The following is a 13,161-nucleotide window of genomic DNA, read 5'->3' on the forward strand; positions in this document are numbered from 1 at the left end:
GGGGGAAATCCCAAGGAAAACCGATTTTCTCATTTTGGGATCAAATTTGGATTTTATTATTTTCACAGGGGATATCAAAGCCTTCCCAGTATTAGACGAAAAAAAAAAATGTTCTGTGAGCCAACTGTTTGGTGGCCCTCCCTGCCCCCAAAACAAGCCAAATCGAAGTTCAAGAACGTGTTAGTGGCCGAAGACTTGAAAGTTGAACAGTGGGGTCTTAACAGGTGGGCTGGCAGCAGCTGGGCTCAGAGCAGCTGGGCTGGCAGCAGCTGGGCTCAGAGCAGCTGGGCGGGCAGCAGTAGCAGCAGCAGGCTGGACGGCAGCAGGACTGTCCACAGTAGGAGGGGCGGCAACAGGAGGCCTGGGCATGGTGCAGCTGGCAGCAGGTTGGGGGTGTGCTGCTAACCACACAGCAGGGGGGCAGGCAGGTGCCCTCCACGCGGCAGTCTGGGCGGCACCATCTAACGCGGCAGCTCACGCCTCCACTGCCACCCTCCTGGCCACTGCCAGTTCCACAGCAGCTGGGCTGGCAGCAGCTGGTCTGACAGCATGTGGGCTGGCAGCAGCTGGTCTGGGAGCAGCTAGGTTGGCAGCAGCTGGTCTGACAGCAGCTGGGCTGGCAACAGCTGGATGGGGAGCAGCTGGGCTGGCAGCAGCTGGACTGGGAGCAGCTGGGCTGGCAGCAGCTGGAGCCACAGGTGCCACCAGTGGAGCATGTGGGAAAGCCACAGAAGCTAGTAGCGCAGCAGGCCATGGTACCAGATGTTGCTCTGTGCTGAAGGTTTCTTTGTTTGGAGAAGTTTTTTGACTTTGGGTGGTGACAACCACTCCAGTCCTTTTATAATCCTTGGCTGGCTGCTGTTTCCCCAATTTCCAAAGTCTCTTCCTTGTTTATGTTTATATAATTTTCCTCTAAATGATAATTGTTTTTTCCCGAGTTACTTGTTCAGTCTCCTGAAAGCCTGTAAAAAGTTTATTTTATTTGGCGTTCAATTAGGGCTCTTAACTACTGGGAAGTAGTCATTAGCGTTCATTGGAAACATAAGCATGGATCACCCATATTCGCTATAATTTTCCTTTTGCCAAAGGATGATTGGATAATGCTGCTCCTACTTAAGGAGAGTCAAAATTACTCAGTGTTGACCCTTGTAATTGGGTCTTGAATCTCACATGGGAGTTTAATTCCTTTGTGAAGCAAAGGTGGGTTCCCCTGGACAGAAAAGATTCCTTCTCTGCACCTGGAAAATGTGAACGGATAGTTACTAGTAATGCTTTTTGGGCGCTTACCATGTTCCTAGAGAACCGACTGTACCTGGTAGCAAACCATTCCATTTTCCCGGCAATCCTAAGCATGGAGCTTACTGCAGCTCTCATAATGCTGGGGAGGAAACTGAGCTGCCAGCAGATCAGCTCGGTGCTTTTGTGGGACTCCTAACAGTGGGAAGGGGTGTCTCTGACTCTTTTGGTTGCCCTTGGGACCCTTTTCCTCCTACTGGGTTGCCTCACTCGGCCCGGATATGAGGGTTTGTGCCCAGTCTCATTGTGACTTGTTCTGCGGTCTTTGGTTGGTATTCCTGGGAGACCTGCTCTTTTCTCAAGGGAGACAGAGGAGGAGTGGATCGGGGAAGAGGGAGGTGGAAGGGAGACTGGGAGGAGTGAAGGGAGAGGATGTGTTATATGAGAGAAGAATAAATTAAAAGAGGACTAACTAAATAAATAAACAGAGAGAGAAAGAGAGAGAGAGAGAGAGAGAGAGAGAGAGAGAGAGAGAGAGAGAGAGAGATCCTCAAGGCTACATAAAACCAAGTGGTGAATCTGAAGTCTGAGCTTCTATCATCTGACTGAGGATAAAATTTAGTTTTCTTTTTCCATTTGTGTGTGTGTGTGTGTGTGTGTGTGTATACATTCGTGTATGTGAGTGAGTGCATGTATGCACCATGGAGCTCCTGTGGAGTTCAGAAGCCAACCCCAGGTGTGGGTCCTCGCCTTTCACCTTGTTTGAAACAGGCTCTCTTGTTTCCCACAGCGTGGGCCAAGCTGGGGGATCCTCTTGTCTCCAGTTCCCATCTCTCCATAGACGTTCTGAGATTACAGATCCCTCTAGGTTTTATGTGGATCCTGGGGAGTCAAACTCAAGCCTTCACACTCTGTGGCAAATCTCCCCAGCTTCTTTGGTTGCTAATGTTTCACCTTAGGTGCTTGGAACGTGCAGGTGTCCTGATAACGATCTCAGGGGCTGTTTAATTCATGTTGAAATTCGAATTCAGCAGGATGCTTGGTGCTAAAGATACCGATCTCGGGTATTTGAGACGTTGTGGTACATTGTTGATAAAAGGCCCTGGAGATAATGGCATTGTGCATGGCATTATTGTTCCTGCCTTTTCAACCTTGGCACTGTTTTCAAGAACTCCCTCAGTACAAGATTTAAGTCAACTTTCATGATTACGGACTTAGGTAATTACTAACAATGAAACACAATGCTCAAGGGCCAGCAAGCTGGCTCAGCAGATAAAAGAACAGCTCACCAAGCCTGATGACCTGGGTTTGACCCCTGGGAGCCATGTGGTGGGAGGAGGAGCTAGCTTCTCCTACTGCACCTCTGCGCACGTGGGTGCACACATGATACATCTAATAAAGCAGTTACAAAAATGTCACTTGAAACTTGAGAATTCTACTTTTCTGCCATAAAGTGAAGATGAATCTGAACATCCCCTTACTAACCTCAATGAAATCAAGAACACGAGATATAGCCAGACTCTGCCCCCCCCCACTTGAGTCTATTTCTTCTGTATTGATTTCCATGGAAATCAAAACAGATAAAAATATTCATGATATTTCTTTTTGTAGATTTTCTATGCTTTTTAAATACCGGGAACTTGTGTCTGTGTGTAGTGGGTAGCCGTTCCAGCTTTGATCTGGAAGTTCCAACCCCCATTGAGGCTTCGGTAACTATCACGCCTACAAGGCAGGGCCAACGGAGGACCCTGAAGACCCGAGATCTGGATGCTCAAGCTCTCTTGGTTCCTGGACCCTGGACGCTGGAGGTAGATGGAGCAGAGTTCTCCAGAGAACACCGCTGGACTGTGCCACACCCTTCCCAGACCCTGTTACCTATCCCTTCACTTGTAAGTCACCCCACAAAATAAACCTCCCTTTTAACTACGTGGAGTGGCCTTAATAATTTCATCAATATCTGTGTCTTACTGGAAATGCAGGTGTCTGGACATTGATGTTATAAAAATTATCCTGCTTATTCTCTTACATTGTCACAACTTCATTTTGGAGGGCCCAGACCACTCCTGTATGGTAAGAACAAGGGACTTTTGGACTTTTATTTTTGAATAGTTGACCCTCTGCTTAAGAGTGGTACTGATGTTTGAGTGGTTTCTGTGTAAGACAGCATAGTCCTGGTTCTGGGGGGGGGAGTTCTCCAACTTTCTTCATCCTCATTTCACTGATGCTCTGAACCAGTCTGATCTAATTCTCTCTTACAGTTCTGAAGGATAAAGTGTGGTGGTTGATACACCAGCCAAGTGAATGCACCATTCCTGCCCAGGGCATCCATGCTTCTCTACTTTGTATTTATCCCAGGGACCTCAACCAGGCAACAAACGAGCCTCAAAGACTTCCTCTCATCCCCAACTTTCTAGCCTTAACCAAGTAAGAAGGTCCTTCTTAAGTTTTCTAAATATCAACCTATGTCCTTTGGATGCTTCTGAGTTGAAGTCCTTCTAAGTAAAAGATGCCTCAACTTTTAACTTTTTATCCAGTTGGAGACAGGAGACCTATATATTAGGATTTGGATATTGACCATGTTGTAAGCCCATTAAGCACAGGTGTATAGATTGTGCCTGGATGTGGGGCTGTGTTCACACAGAAGAAAGTGTGTACCATTCTTCATGCCAATGTACTGTAGGTCTGATGAGCTGTGTTCCCTGGGTATATGCTGACTTCAAGGTGGTGTTTTTCTAATTGTTATGAAGTTGTACTAGGGAAGGCCTTTTTTACTTTTTTACAAATTGATGTAAAACTCATATATAATGAAAGAACCATTTTAAAGTGTACAGTAAGGTGATACTTAGTGCATTTTGTGTATGTGTGTGTCTTGTGGTTCATGTGCACAGGAGCATGTGGGTGCACACTCCTCAGCGTGTGCACATGGAGAAGGTCAGGGGAGGATATGAGCAATCTTCCTCTATTGCTCTCATCATCATCATCTTCATCTTCATCATCATCATCATCGGTGCGTGTGCAGGTGTGCACAGGGCATGGGGTGCATGTTGAAGTAAGAGAACAACTTTGTGGCACCTGTTATTTTCTTCCATCTTCACATGGATTCTGGGGATAAAACTCGGGTGGTCAGATTTTTGTGACACCAAGCCACCTTTGCTGGCTCCTCCGTTTTGTTGTTGAGACAAGATCTCTCAGTGAATCTGAAGCTCTCTGCGTGTTGACTAGCTAGATGGCCAGAGTGTTCCTGGGGTCTGCCTGTCTCAACTTCCCCAGTGCTGGTGATACCAGCATGCACGGCCATGCCTGGCTTTTCATATGGGCACCGGGGATTTGAACTCAGGTCCTCTTCCTTTCACAGCAAACACCCTTACCCACTGTGCCATCTTCTCAACCTCATGGTACATTTTAGACCTCTGATGGCCAATCTCTTTAATCACCCCTGAAGAATACCCTATAACCTTTAAACAATCACTTGCTAAATGCTGCTAGTCATGACCTGTAGTTCATCACGTTGATTCTATAACCAAAGATTTTATCCCATGGAATGAAAGCTCCATTGTGCAGCTTTTGTTTTGGACTTGTTTTACTTTAGAAACATCTTTTGGAGATTAGAACAAGAATGGTGATAAGATGAGACCAACATTGTGCTCTGTGTTCTGCCTCGCAGCACTTGAGAGGATTGTATAGGTACAAAAATACAGGTTAGAAGACTGATACGTTCTTTCATCATTTTCCAAAGTACATATCGAGGATCACTAGTTACAAGACACTAACAGGCGAGATAACAACAGCAAACATCCTGGCTTCCTCAGTTTGGGCATGATGGACAGAGACGGTCTTATTGAGGTCATTATGCCTTAATGTTCCAAGGCAACTTATAAAATCTTCAAAATGACAGCTGTCCAGGTTTGAGTTGCTGCTACTACAATAAAAACACTCTGACCAAAAGCGACTGGAGGAAGGAAAGTGTTTATTTCTGTTTATACTTTCAAGTCACAGTCTGTCCCTGAGGGAAGTCAGGACAGGAACTGAGGCAGAAATCGTGGAGGAACAAACCAAGTCGCTTCCTGGCTCACTCTCAGCTTATGCTCAGCTTGCTTTTATTTTCGTTTGGTTCTGGGTTGTTATTTTTATCTAATTCTTTTTAGTTTTTGAAAATTTCATATATGAATATTAGAGTATTGTATTAACATCATATCTACCCCCCTCTTCTCTCCTCCAACTCCTCTCATGCCTCCACCCCCCTCAAATTCATAACCTCTTTTCTTAAAAATAATGTCTCTCTTACTGAGTTGAGTCTCTTTAGTGCTGCTGGCATGTGCTTGTGTGCAGGGCTGATCACTTGGGATTGGATGACATATAAGGTATAAGGGAATTATCCCCAAAGAAAACTATTCTTTCTTTCTCTCAGGAGCCATTGATTGCTTATACTCTTTATCTAGGGGGGGAATATTGAAAACTTTTCCCTATCTAGAATTAATACCCAGAATATATAAAGAACTAAGAAAACAAATAACCCAATTGAAAATGGACTATAGATCTGAACAGAGAGCTCTCAAAAGTAGAATTTTATTTCGCTAAGAAATATCTTTAAAAGTATTCAACGTCTGTAGCAATTAGGGAAAAGCAAATTAAAACTACTTTGATATTTTCATCTTGCCCCACTCAGAATAGCTAAGATCAAGATAATAATTGACAAGTGCTGTTGAGGACAAAGGGAAAGAGAACCTTTATACATTTTTGGTGGGACTGCAGTCTGGCTCAGCTTGTGCTCTTACACAGCCTAGGACCACCTGCCTAGGGGTGGTAGCACCCACAGTGGGCTGAAGCCTCCTACATCAATTAGCAATCAAGAGAATTCCTTACAGGCATACCCACAGGCCAATTTGATCAAGGCCTTTCTTCATTTGAGGGTCCCTCTTCTCAGGTGACTCTAGAGTGTGTGAAGGTAACATTACAAACTAACCAAGACAACAATAAAGCATATAATATTATTGGATCATTGGGTTCTTTCCCTCTTCTGATGTCTGAAGATAAGGCCAGCATGTCGCCTTTTCATTTGATGATCTACACATCTGAATGGGACATCCCCTAGTTTTCAGATGAGAAATGGATGCTCAGGCGAGTGAAGTGACTTACTCAGTAGTCATGGGTCACGGCTTACAAGCTGTGGCTAGAAACATCTAGTGCTGTTATTTTGCCATCTTGAGTTTATGGTCTTTCATTTTGCATTACACCTTAGTACCCCTTTGATGTCTGAAAGCATCATCTGTAGAGTCACACGTGAGTGACTGGATGTGCTTGGCAATGCCTCAGACACCCAAATGACACAAACTTCCTATTGTAAAATGGACCTTTTGGAATACCAGGACCACTTCTTTCAGGTAAGGGTCCTCATGGTTGTTGTGTTTTTTTTTTTTTTTTTTTCGAGACAGGGTTTCTCTGTGTAGCTTTGCGCCTTTCCTGGATCTCGCTCTGTAGACCAGGCTGGCCTCGAACTCACAGAGATCCACCTGGCTCTGCCTCCCGAGTGGGATTAAAAGTGTGCGCCACCACCGCCCGGCAGTTGTTGTGTTTTTTAGTGATGTATTTTGGTTGCAGAAGTAATAGACCATTTAGTAGGAAACAAAGAAAAAGGATTATTGAAAGAACAAGCATAGTTAAAGAAAAAAAATGCTGTAGTGCCATGTTGAGACTTTGAAAAATTCCAGTCCCCACTATTATTAACAAATTCCAAAGGAAAGAAAGCAGTGACAATAACTTCTTACCATTGAAGATATCAAATACTTTTTATTAAGTATACAAGTCCCAATAAGCTACTGAAGTATTTCTGGTGATACTTATGGTGATGTATTACACCCCCCTCTCCACATTGTAGGGCGTTTGTCGGTGTTCAAGCCAGCAGAGATGTTGGCTCTTTCACGGCAAATGACTTTACCTCCTGGGAAATTCTGTACCTGGGACAGTAGCTGAGTTATCGATACTGAAGGTTTCTAGGGTTATAGCTGGTTCATTTTGAAGTGTCATCCTCTCAGGATTCTTGTCAGAAGATTTTCAACAGCTGGGCTCAGAGCAGCTGGGCAGGCAGCAGTAGCAGCAGCAGGCTGGACGGCAGCAGGACTGTCCACAGTAGGAGGGGCGGCAACAGGAGGCCTGGGCATGGTGCAGCTGGCAGCAGGTTGGGGGTGTGCAGCTCACGATACAGCAGGGGGGCAGGCAGGTGCCCTCCACGCGGCAGTCTGGGCGGCACCATCTAACGCGGCAGCTCACGCCTCCACTGCCACCCTCCTGGCCACTGCCAGTTCCACAGCAGCTGGGCTGGCAGCAGCTGGGCTGGCAACAGCTGGACTGGGAGCAGCTGGGCTGGCAACAGCTGGGCTGGCAGCAGCTGGAGCCACAGGTGCCACCAGTGGAGCATGTGGGAAAGCCACAGAAGCTGGTAGCGCAGCAGGCCATGGTGTCTGGTGTTGGTTTGAGAGCTGTGAAGTTGAGATGAGTTTCTGGATTCTGGCTGCTTGTTCCAGCTGGGGCCTTTTATAAGGCTTGGGCAGTCGCTCTGTGACAGGTAGCATTTTTATCTTGTTACTCTTAAAACCAGATTTTCTGGGGCCCCTGAGTTACTTTAAACATATTTTAAATTGGGTGTTTGCTTGTTGCTCAGCTAATGCTCATCATATATGTTCATCTGAGGCAGACATGTTAAATGCTTTATGTCCAAACAGAGTCGTGATTTCCACTTGAGTCTTCGCCTCAGTTTTGTGTTTGTGGTCATGGCACCTGACAAGGTGACTCTCACCTGTAATTACGATGACAGAGACACACTCACCAAATCTCAAATATACAGAAAAGGACCATTGATCCTGGGTTGTCCTTCAAGAAGACTGTCTTTATGGTTCTGTTTTTTAATTTTATTGCTAATATCACTGTTTCTATATCATTGTGTAGAAAGTTACACATAGAAAGATAAGTTACACATTAAAAGGAATTCACAGATATCTCCAGATATTTTTTGTATGATTTCTGTGAGCTCTTCTAAGCTTAAGACATTAATATTTGAGGACTCATTTGTCACTCAGGAGAATATATGGAACAAAACTTGCTGCACTCCAATTTAATTTAAAGAAGAGGCTAAAATTTGCAATCAGTGAGTGGGGAAAAGCACCCACAAAGCAGTCAAGAGAAACCTATGCTTCCTTATGATAGTTTAAAATTGATGCTATGTGGATCATTTGGACAGTGTTCCCCAAAGGCTTTCAGTTGATGTCATTTTATGTTATTACACCATATGCCCTGCAAAAAGGGTATTGAGCCAAATGGGACAGCAGCCTAATTTACAAAGAGGAGTCAAGGAGATGAAAGGAATCAGGAAATACTGTCTCTCTGGTTCATAATATTTGTAAGAGAGATTAAAAAGGGGTTATCAATATGTGTTAGTAGGTACAAAAGCAAAATTTTAGGATAAATCTTAGCAAAGAAAAGTTAAAACCATTTCTGGTATTAGACAAAAACAATGTGATTTTTCTGCTGTATGTTCAGGGTTACATGAGGGACATGAAAAACGTAGAGTGACCAAGAGTCATTGTTGCTTCAGTGGTGGGCTTGTTAATCCTACGCATATGAATGCAAACACAAAGATGGCTTTTATGAGATGGGGATACTGTTTTGGACAGTGGTAAGATTATGTTGGAATATTGTTCATGCTAGTTTCAGTAAAGATGTACGCTCTCTGGTAACCATGGTGATAGGCATGAAGTTGAAAATAGTTACATGTAATCATTGAATAATGGAAAGAAAAAACAATAACCCATTTTTTGACTACTTGACATTTTAGGTGTAGAAAACAATACTGTTTTCAATGTGAGTGTCACAAGCTTGTTTAGTTCTACTAGTCACAGAACACTGAAGGGTTATAAAGAAAAAGAATAATTATCTGTCTCATATTTTGCTCTGGTGCGCAAAGCTGTGGAGTATCAATAGGATTGATCAATTAAAGGAATGAGTTAAGAAACAGAGCCATTCATTCTCAAAGTCCTAGACCAGAACATTGGTGTTATGGTAGGCATGAGTTTTCATTTTACCTCAGCATCAATTCTTGAAAGAACATTGTGATCTGGGAACAGAGAAATTCGTAGACATTAAATGAGCACTTGTACACACCAAGAGAAGACATGGGTGTGATGGTCTCCTCTACTTTTCCTAGACCAGTTTTTTTTTTTTTATTTTATTTTATGACATGCTGCTTTCCAGGTTCAGTGTGTTTCAGTAAAACTCGTTGTGTACTGCCTTTACTTTAAATACTTCAAGAATATAAACATGAGGTGTTGGGTAGGCTATACTACAGAATAAGAATCTGAAACACAAAGCAAAGAAGCATAAATATATTAAAATCCTTTTAAGCATTTTTAGCCCAGAGTTGAAATAAGTCACATTTGCTTTCTAGTTGTTTCTTGTCTCCCACTTTAAATTTAATGTATCTGGTTTTCTGTGTGTGTCACCTTCATTCTCTCTCTCTCTCTCTCTCTCTCTCTCTCTCTCTCTCTCTCTCTCTCTCCTTCCCTCCCTCCCTCCCTCTCTGTGTATGTGTGAACATACGTGTTTGTGTGTGTGCATAAATAGGGAAGCCAGAACTCAACCTTGGCTGTCATCCTCAGGAGCTGTCCATGTTATTTATTTATTTATTTATATATTTATTTATTTATTTATTTATTTATTTATTTTGAGACAGAGTCCCTCCTGGGGACCTGGGGCTCGCTGATTAGGCTGTGTCTCTCCCTGGCACTGGGACCGCAAGCCTGTACTACCATGTCTGACTTTTTCCACATGTGTTTAGGAGTTGAACTCTTGTTCTCGCTCTTGCGTGGCACTTTTACTGATTGAGCCTTCTTCTTGTCGTCATTAAAAAGCTCCCACCACCAGCACCAGCTTCTGTCCTGCCATGTATGGACCCAAGGCTTGAAATGGCTCCTTAGCGCTTACTTACAAACTCCATTGGCTGACAGGCAAAGTATAAGTCTCTAAACAGTCCTTCCACGGCGGCTCCTCACATATCCAGTGCTGTAGCCAAAATGTATGGATGACCCTTGAGGCACTTCCCTCCATACCTTTGTCTAGACTGTTTCCACTGATGAGAAAGCTGCTCTCCTTCTAATCTGGGCAACAAAACCTTAACTCATAGAAGATACTAACATTTTTCAAACTTTCTTTCTAAACAATAGTAATGTCTTTGTGGATACTATATGACATATACATCTCATTTCTCATATTCTATTTAATTGTGTCAAAGTAGTTATGACTCATCTCCCCAGAGGCTTTTAATGAAAGAAAAAAAATAAGCTGGAGAGATGGCTCAGTGGTTAGAAGCACTGATTGCTCTTCCAGAGGATCTGGGTTCAATTCTCAACACTGACAGTGCAGCTCATCACCACCTGTAACTCCAGTTCCAAGGAATCCCATACCCTCTTCTGACCTCTGAAACACCAGGCGCGTGTGCACGTGCACACTCACACGTGCAGGCACACACACACACACACACACACACACACACACACACACACGATGAATAGACATACACATAGGCAAAACATCCAAACACATGAAATAAAAGTAGTAAAAAATAAAAGGACATACTTTAATTTTTCTTTTTCTTTATGATTATTACATGTATACACACACAAATACATAAACACAACTTCATGTGTTGCTCATGTGTATATGTTTTAGAGATGACCACTTGATATTGAATAACCAATAGGGGGCTTGTCCATGGGGAGGACTGATTCCTCTCTCTTTTAGTAGTAGTCATTAATTGCCTATAGCTTTTCATTTAGGCGTGGGAACTTGTCAGGTTTTTGAGGGAAAGCTTTTTAAAACCTCAGTTGATGTTTCTCATGGCCTATGCAGTCTGTGGTAAGCAACCAGAATTTCTTTGAGACCTAATTTTTAAAAAAGCTTGAAGAAGATGGACTCCCCTCCTCTGGTAGGCTGCCCGTGCTCCAGCGGATGGCCCTGTACCTATGCAGATAAATGCAGCACTAATGGGACTCAGTGAGTTACTGAAAAACAGGTATGAAGCTGTAAGAGGGTCATGGTTGTGGGGAGGGGAGGATGGTCTGGAATTGAAGGGGGAGTGTGGGATATAGATGCGATCAACGTAAATTGTACATGTGCAGAATATTCTCAAAGAATAAATTAAAATAATTTAAAAGGCACAAGTAAGTAAGAGCAAAGCAATAATTTGTGGGGCCAAAGAAGAGAAATTTATTAAAAAACAAAACATAAACTAATCTTCAAAAAGACCTTAGATCCAAGAAGGAGAGAAGGACAAAGACTGCTAAAAAGTCGCACCAGCCTTCATGGCAGGCTCCCGGCCTCCATTCACAAGCTGGATGATTTAGGGCATAAGTGGCTCAGGGCAGGAGGTTAGAGAGAGAGAAATAGGATCACGACTATTTTCCAAAGGGCGGCTGCCTGCCCCAGGTGCTCAGCTCACTGCTCAGCAGCAGGTGTTGCAGGGGGAGGTCCTGCAGGTGGTGCGGCAGGGGGCAGGCTGGCAGCAGGGGGGCCTGCAGCAGGGAGCCTGCACAGAGATGGGCTGGCAGCAGGTGGAGGCCCAGCAGCAGGGTCTGCAGACCACAGCTGTGCAAGAGGTGGGGCAGCAGGTGATGGGGCGGCAGCAGCCCTGCTGCAGGCTGCAGGGGTCACAGCAGATGGGGCGGCGGCAGGGCTCGCAGATGGGCCTGGTGCAGTGGGGCACGCAGGTCACAGGGCGGCACACTGTGGTCTGGCAGGACACTGGGCGGCAGCAGCAGGGGTCTCTGCAGCAGCAGGGCTGGCAGCAGCCTCCACAGCTCTGGGAGGAGAAGGATCCACAGCAGGAGCCGGTCATGGTGGGTGTCTGTGCTGGAGTGGGGCTGAGAAGTGGAGAGCGGATGGGTGTTCTCAGGTGTGATGTCTCTTCTGGGTCGGGTCCCTTTATATACCTGGCCAGTGCTGATGACCCCTCTTGTTTATCTTTTGACTAATTAAGTCAACTTCTGTTTGAGTAACGGTTGAGTCATGGTCTCATTAAATGATTCTTACTACATCTCTAAATATGAACATCTTACACTCACTGTTCATTGTGAAAACTTGAAAATCACAGCCATGAGATGACGGAGTGCCATTTGGACAGAAAATGTGGGGGTTTATGGAGTGGAGTGTGACGTTGTGGTACACTCACCCACCGTGTATTGATCAATCCAGGAGGCAACCTGCCATGGTCCTCTCAGACATTTCTCATTCCATTGTGCTGAAAACATTCCTAATTCTGTCTTCTAGTTTTGATGATGCAATATTGTTAATTATAGCCACACTTTGTGTGATGGAATACCGGCACTTTCCTATCTGACTGTGATTTTTCCTGTGGACCAATCTCCCCCAGCTCCTCCCACCATCTCTTTGGGCTCATTTCAAGTATCAGCAATTAAGGTAAACCTGGAGCACATGGCCACAAAAGAACTCAGTTTTCAACATAATTGAGTAGAGTGAGGTACATAGATTGTTGACTGGATTCTACCCCAGAAGCACCTGTCTGTAAATGACACAAGCACTAAGCATGTTGATTTAAGAGATTCATTAAGAATACATTTATTTACCATTAGGTGTAAGATACTATAAATTCTTTTGCTAGAACAGCAGCTCAAATACAGAAAAATCAAAAGGCAACTTTTAGATGTGTTTGATTGTATTTTCTACACATGAGTGTTCTGCCTGTATGCATATATATGCACCATGTACATGCCTCATCCTCTCAGAGGTCAGAAGAATGCATTGGGTGCCCTGGAACTGCAGTTACAGATAGCTCTGAGTCACAACATGGGTGGTGGGAATTGAACTTGGGTCTTCTGCTAGTAGCAAGTGTTCTTAAATATTGAGCTATTTCTGTAGTCT

At 44.2% G+C, this 13,161-nt stretch overlaps 3 protein-coding genes across 3 annotated transcripts; all 3 read right to left on the reverse strand.

Moving 5' to 3' along the window:
- Positions 1 to 217: 217 nt before the first annotated feature.
- Positions 218 to 754, reverse strand: LOC143267083 (keratin, high-sulfur matrix protein, B2A-like). The gene has a single exon (XM_076543998.1). The coding sequence runs from the start codon at positions 752 to 754 to the stop codon at positions 218 to 220; it is 537 nt and encodes a 178-aa protein (XP_076400113.1).
- Positions 755 to 7,287: 6,533 nt separating this feature from the next.
- Positions 7,288 to 7,689, reverse strand: LOC102921894 (keratin-associated protein 9-3). Its single transcript, XM_042283391.2, has one exon. The coding sequence runs from the start codon at positions 7,687 to 7,689 to the stop codon at positions 7,288 to 7,290; it is 402 nt and encodes a 133-aa protein (XP_042139325.2).
- A 4,036-nt stretch (positions 7,690 to 11,725) lies between these two features.
- On the reverse strand, positions 11,726 to 12,501 carry LOC102921584 (keratin-associated protein 2-1). Its single transcript, XM_006971789.3, has one exon. It carries the CDS (start codon positions 12,116 to 12,118, stop codon positions 11,726 to 11,728), a length of 393 nt encoding a protein of 130 aa, XP_006971851.1. The 5' UTR covers positions 12,119 to 12,501.
- Positions 12,502 to 13,161: the final 660 nt, after the last annotated feature.

This window comes from Peromyscus maniculatus, chromosome 8 (genome assembly GCF_049852395.1).
Source record: "Peromyscus maniculatus bairdii isolate BWxNUB_F1_BW_parent chromosome 8, HU_Pman_BW_mat_3.1, whole genome shotgun sequence".
NCBI classification, from domain to species: Eukaryota; Metazoa; Chordata; class Mammalia; order Rodentia; family Cricetidae; genus Peromyscus; species Peromyscus maniculatus.

What these genes read in the sequence shown, in the direction of transcription:
- LOC143267083 (XM_076543998.1), bottom strand. Translation starts at nt 754, where the DNA reads ATGGCCTGCTGCGCTACTAGCTTCTGTGGCTTTCCCACATGCTCCACT.
- LOC102921894 (XM_042283391.2), bottom strand. Translation starts at nt 7,689, where the DNA reads ATGGCCTGCTGCGCTACCAGCTTCTGTGGCTTTCCCACATGCTCCACT.
- LOC102921584 (XM_006971789.3), bottom strand. Translation starts at nt 12,118, where the DNA reads ATGACCGGCTCCTGCTGTGGATCCTTCTCCTCCCAGAGCTGTGGAGGC.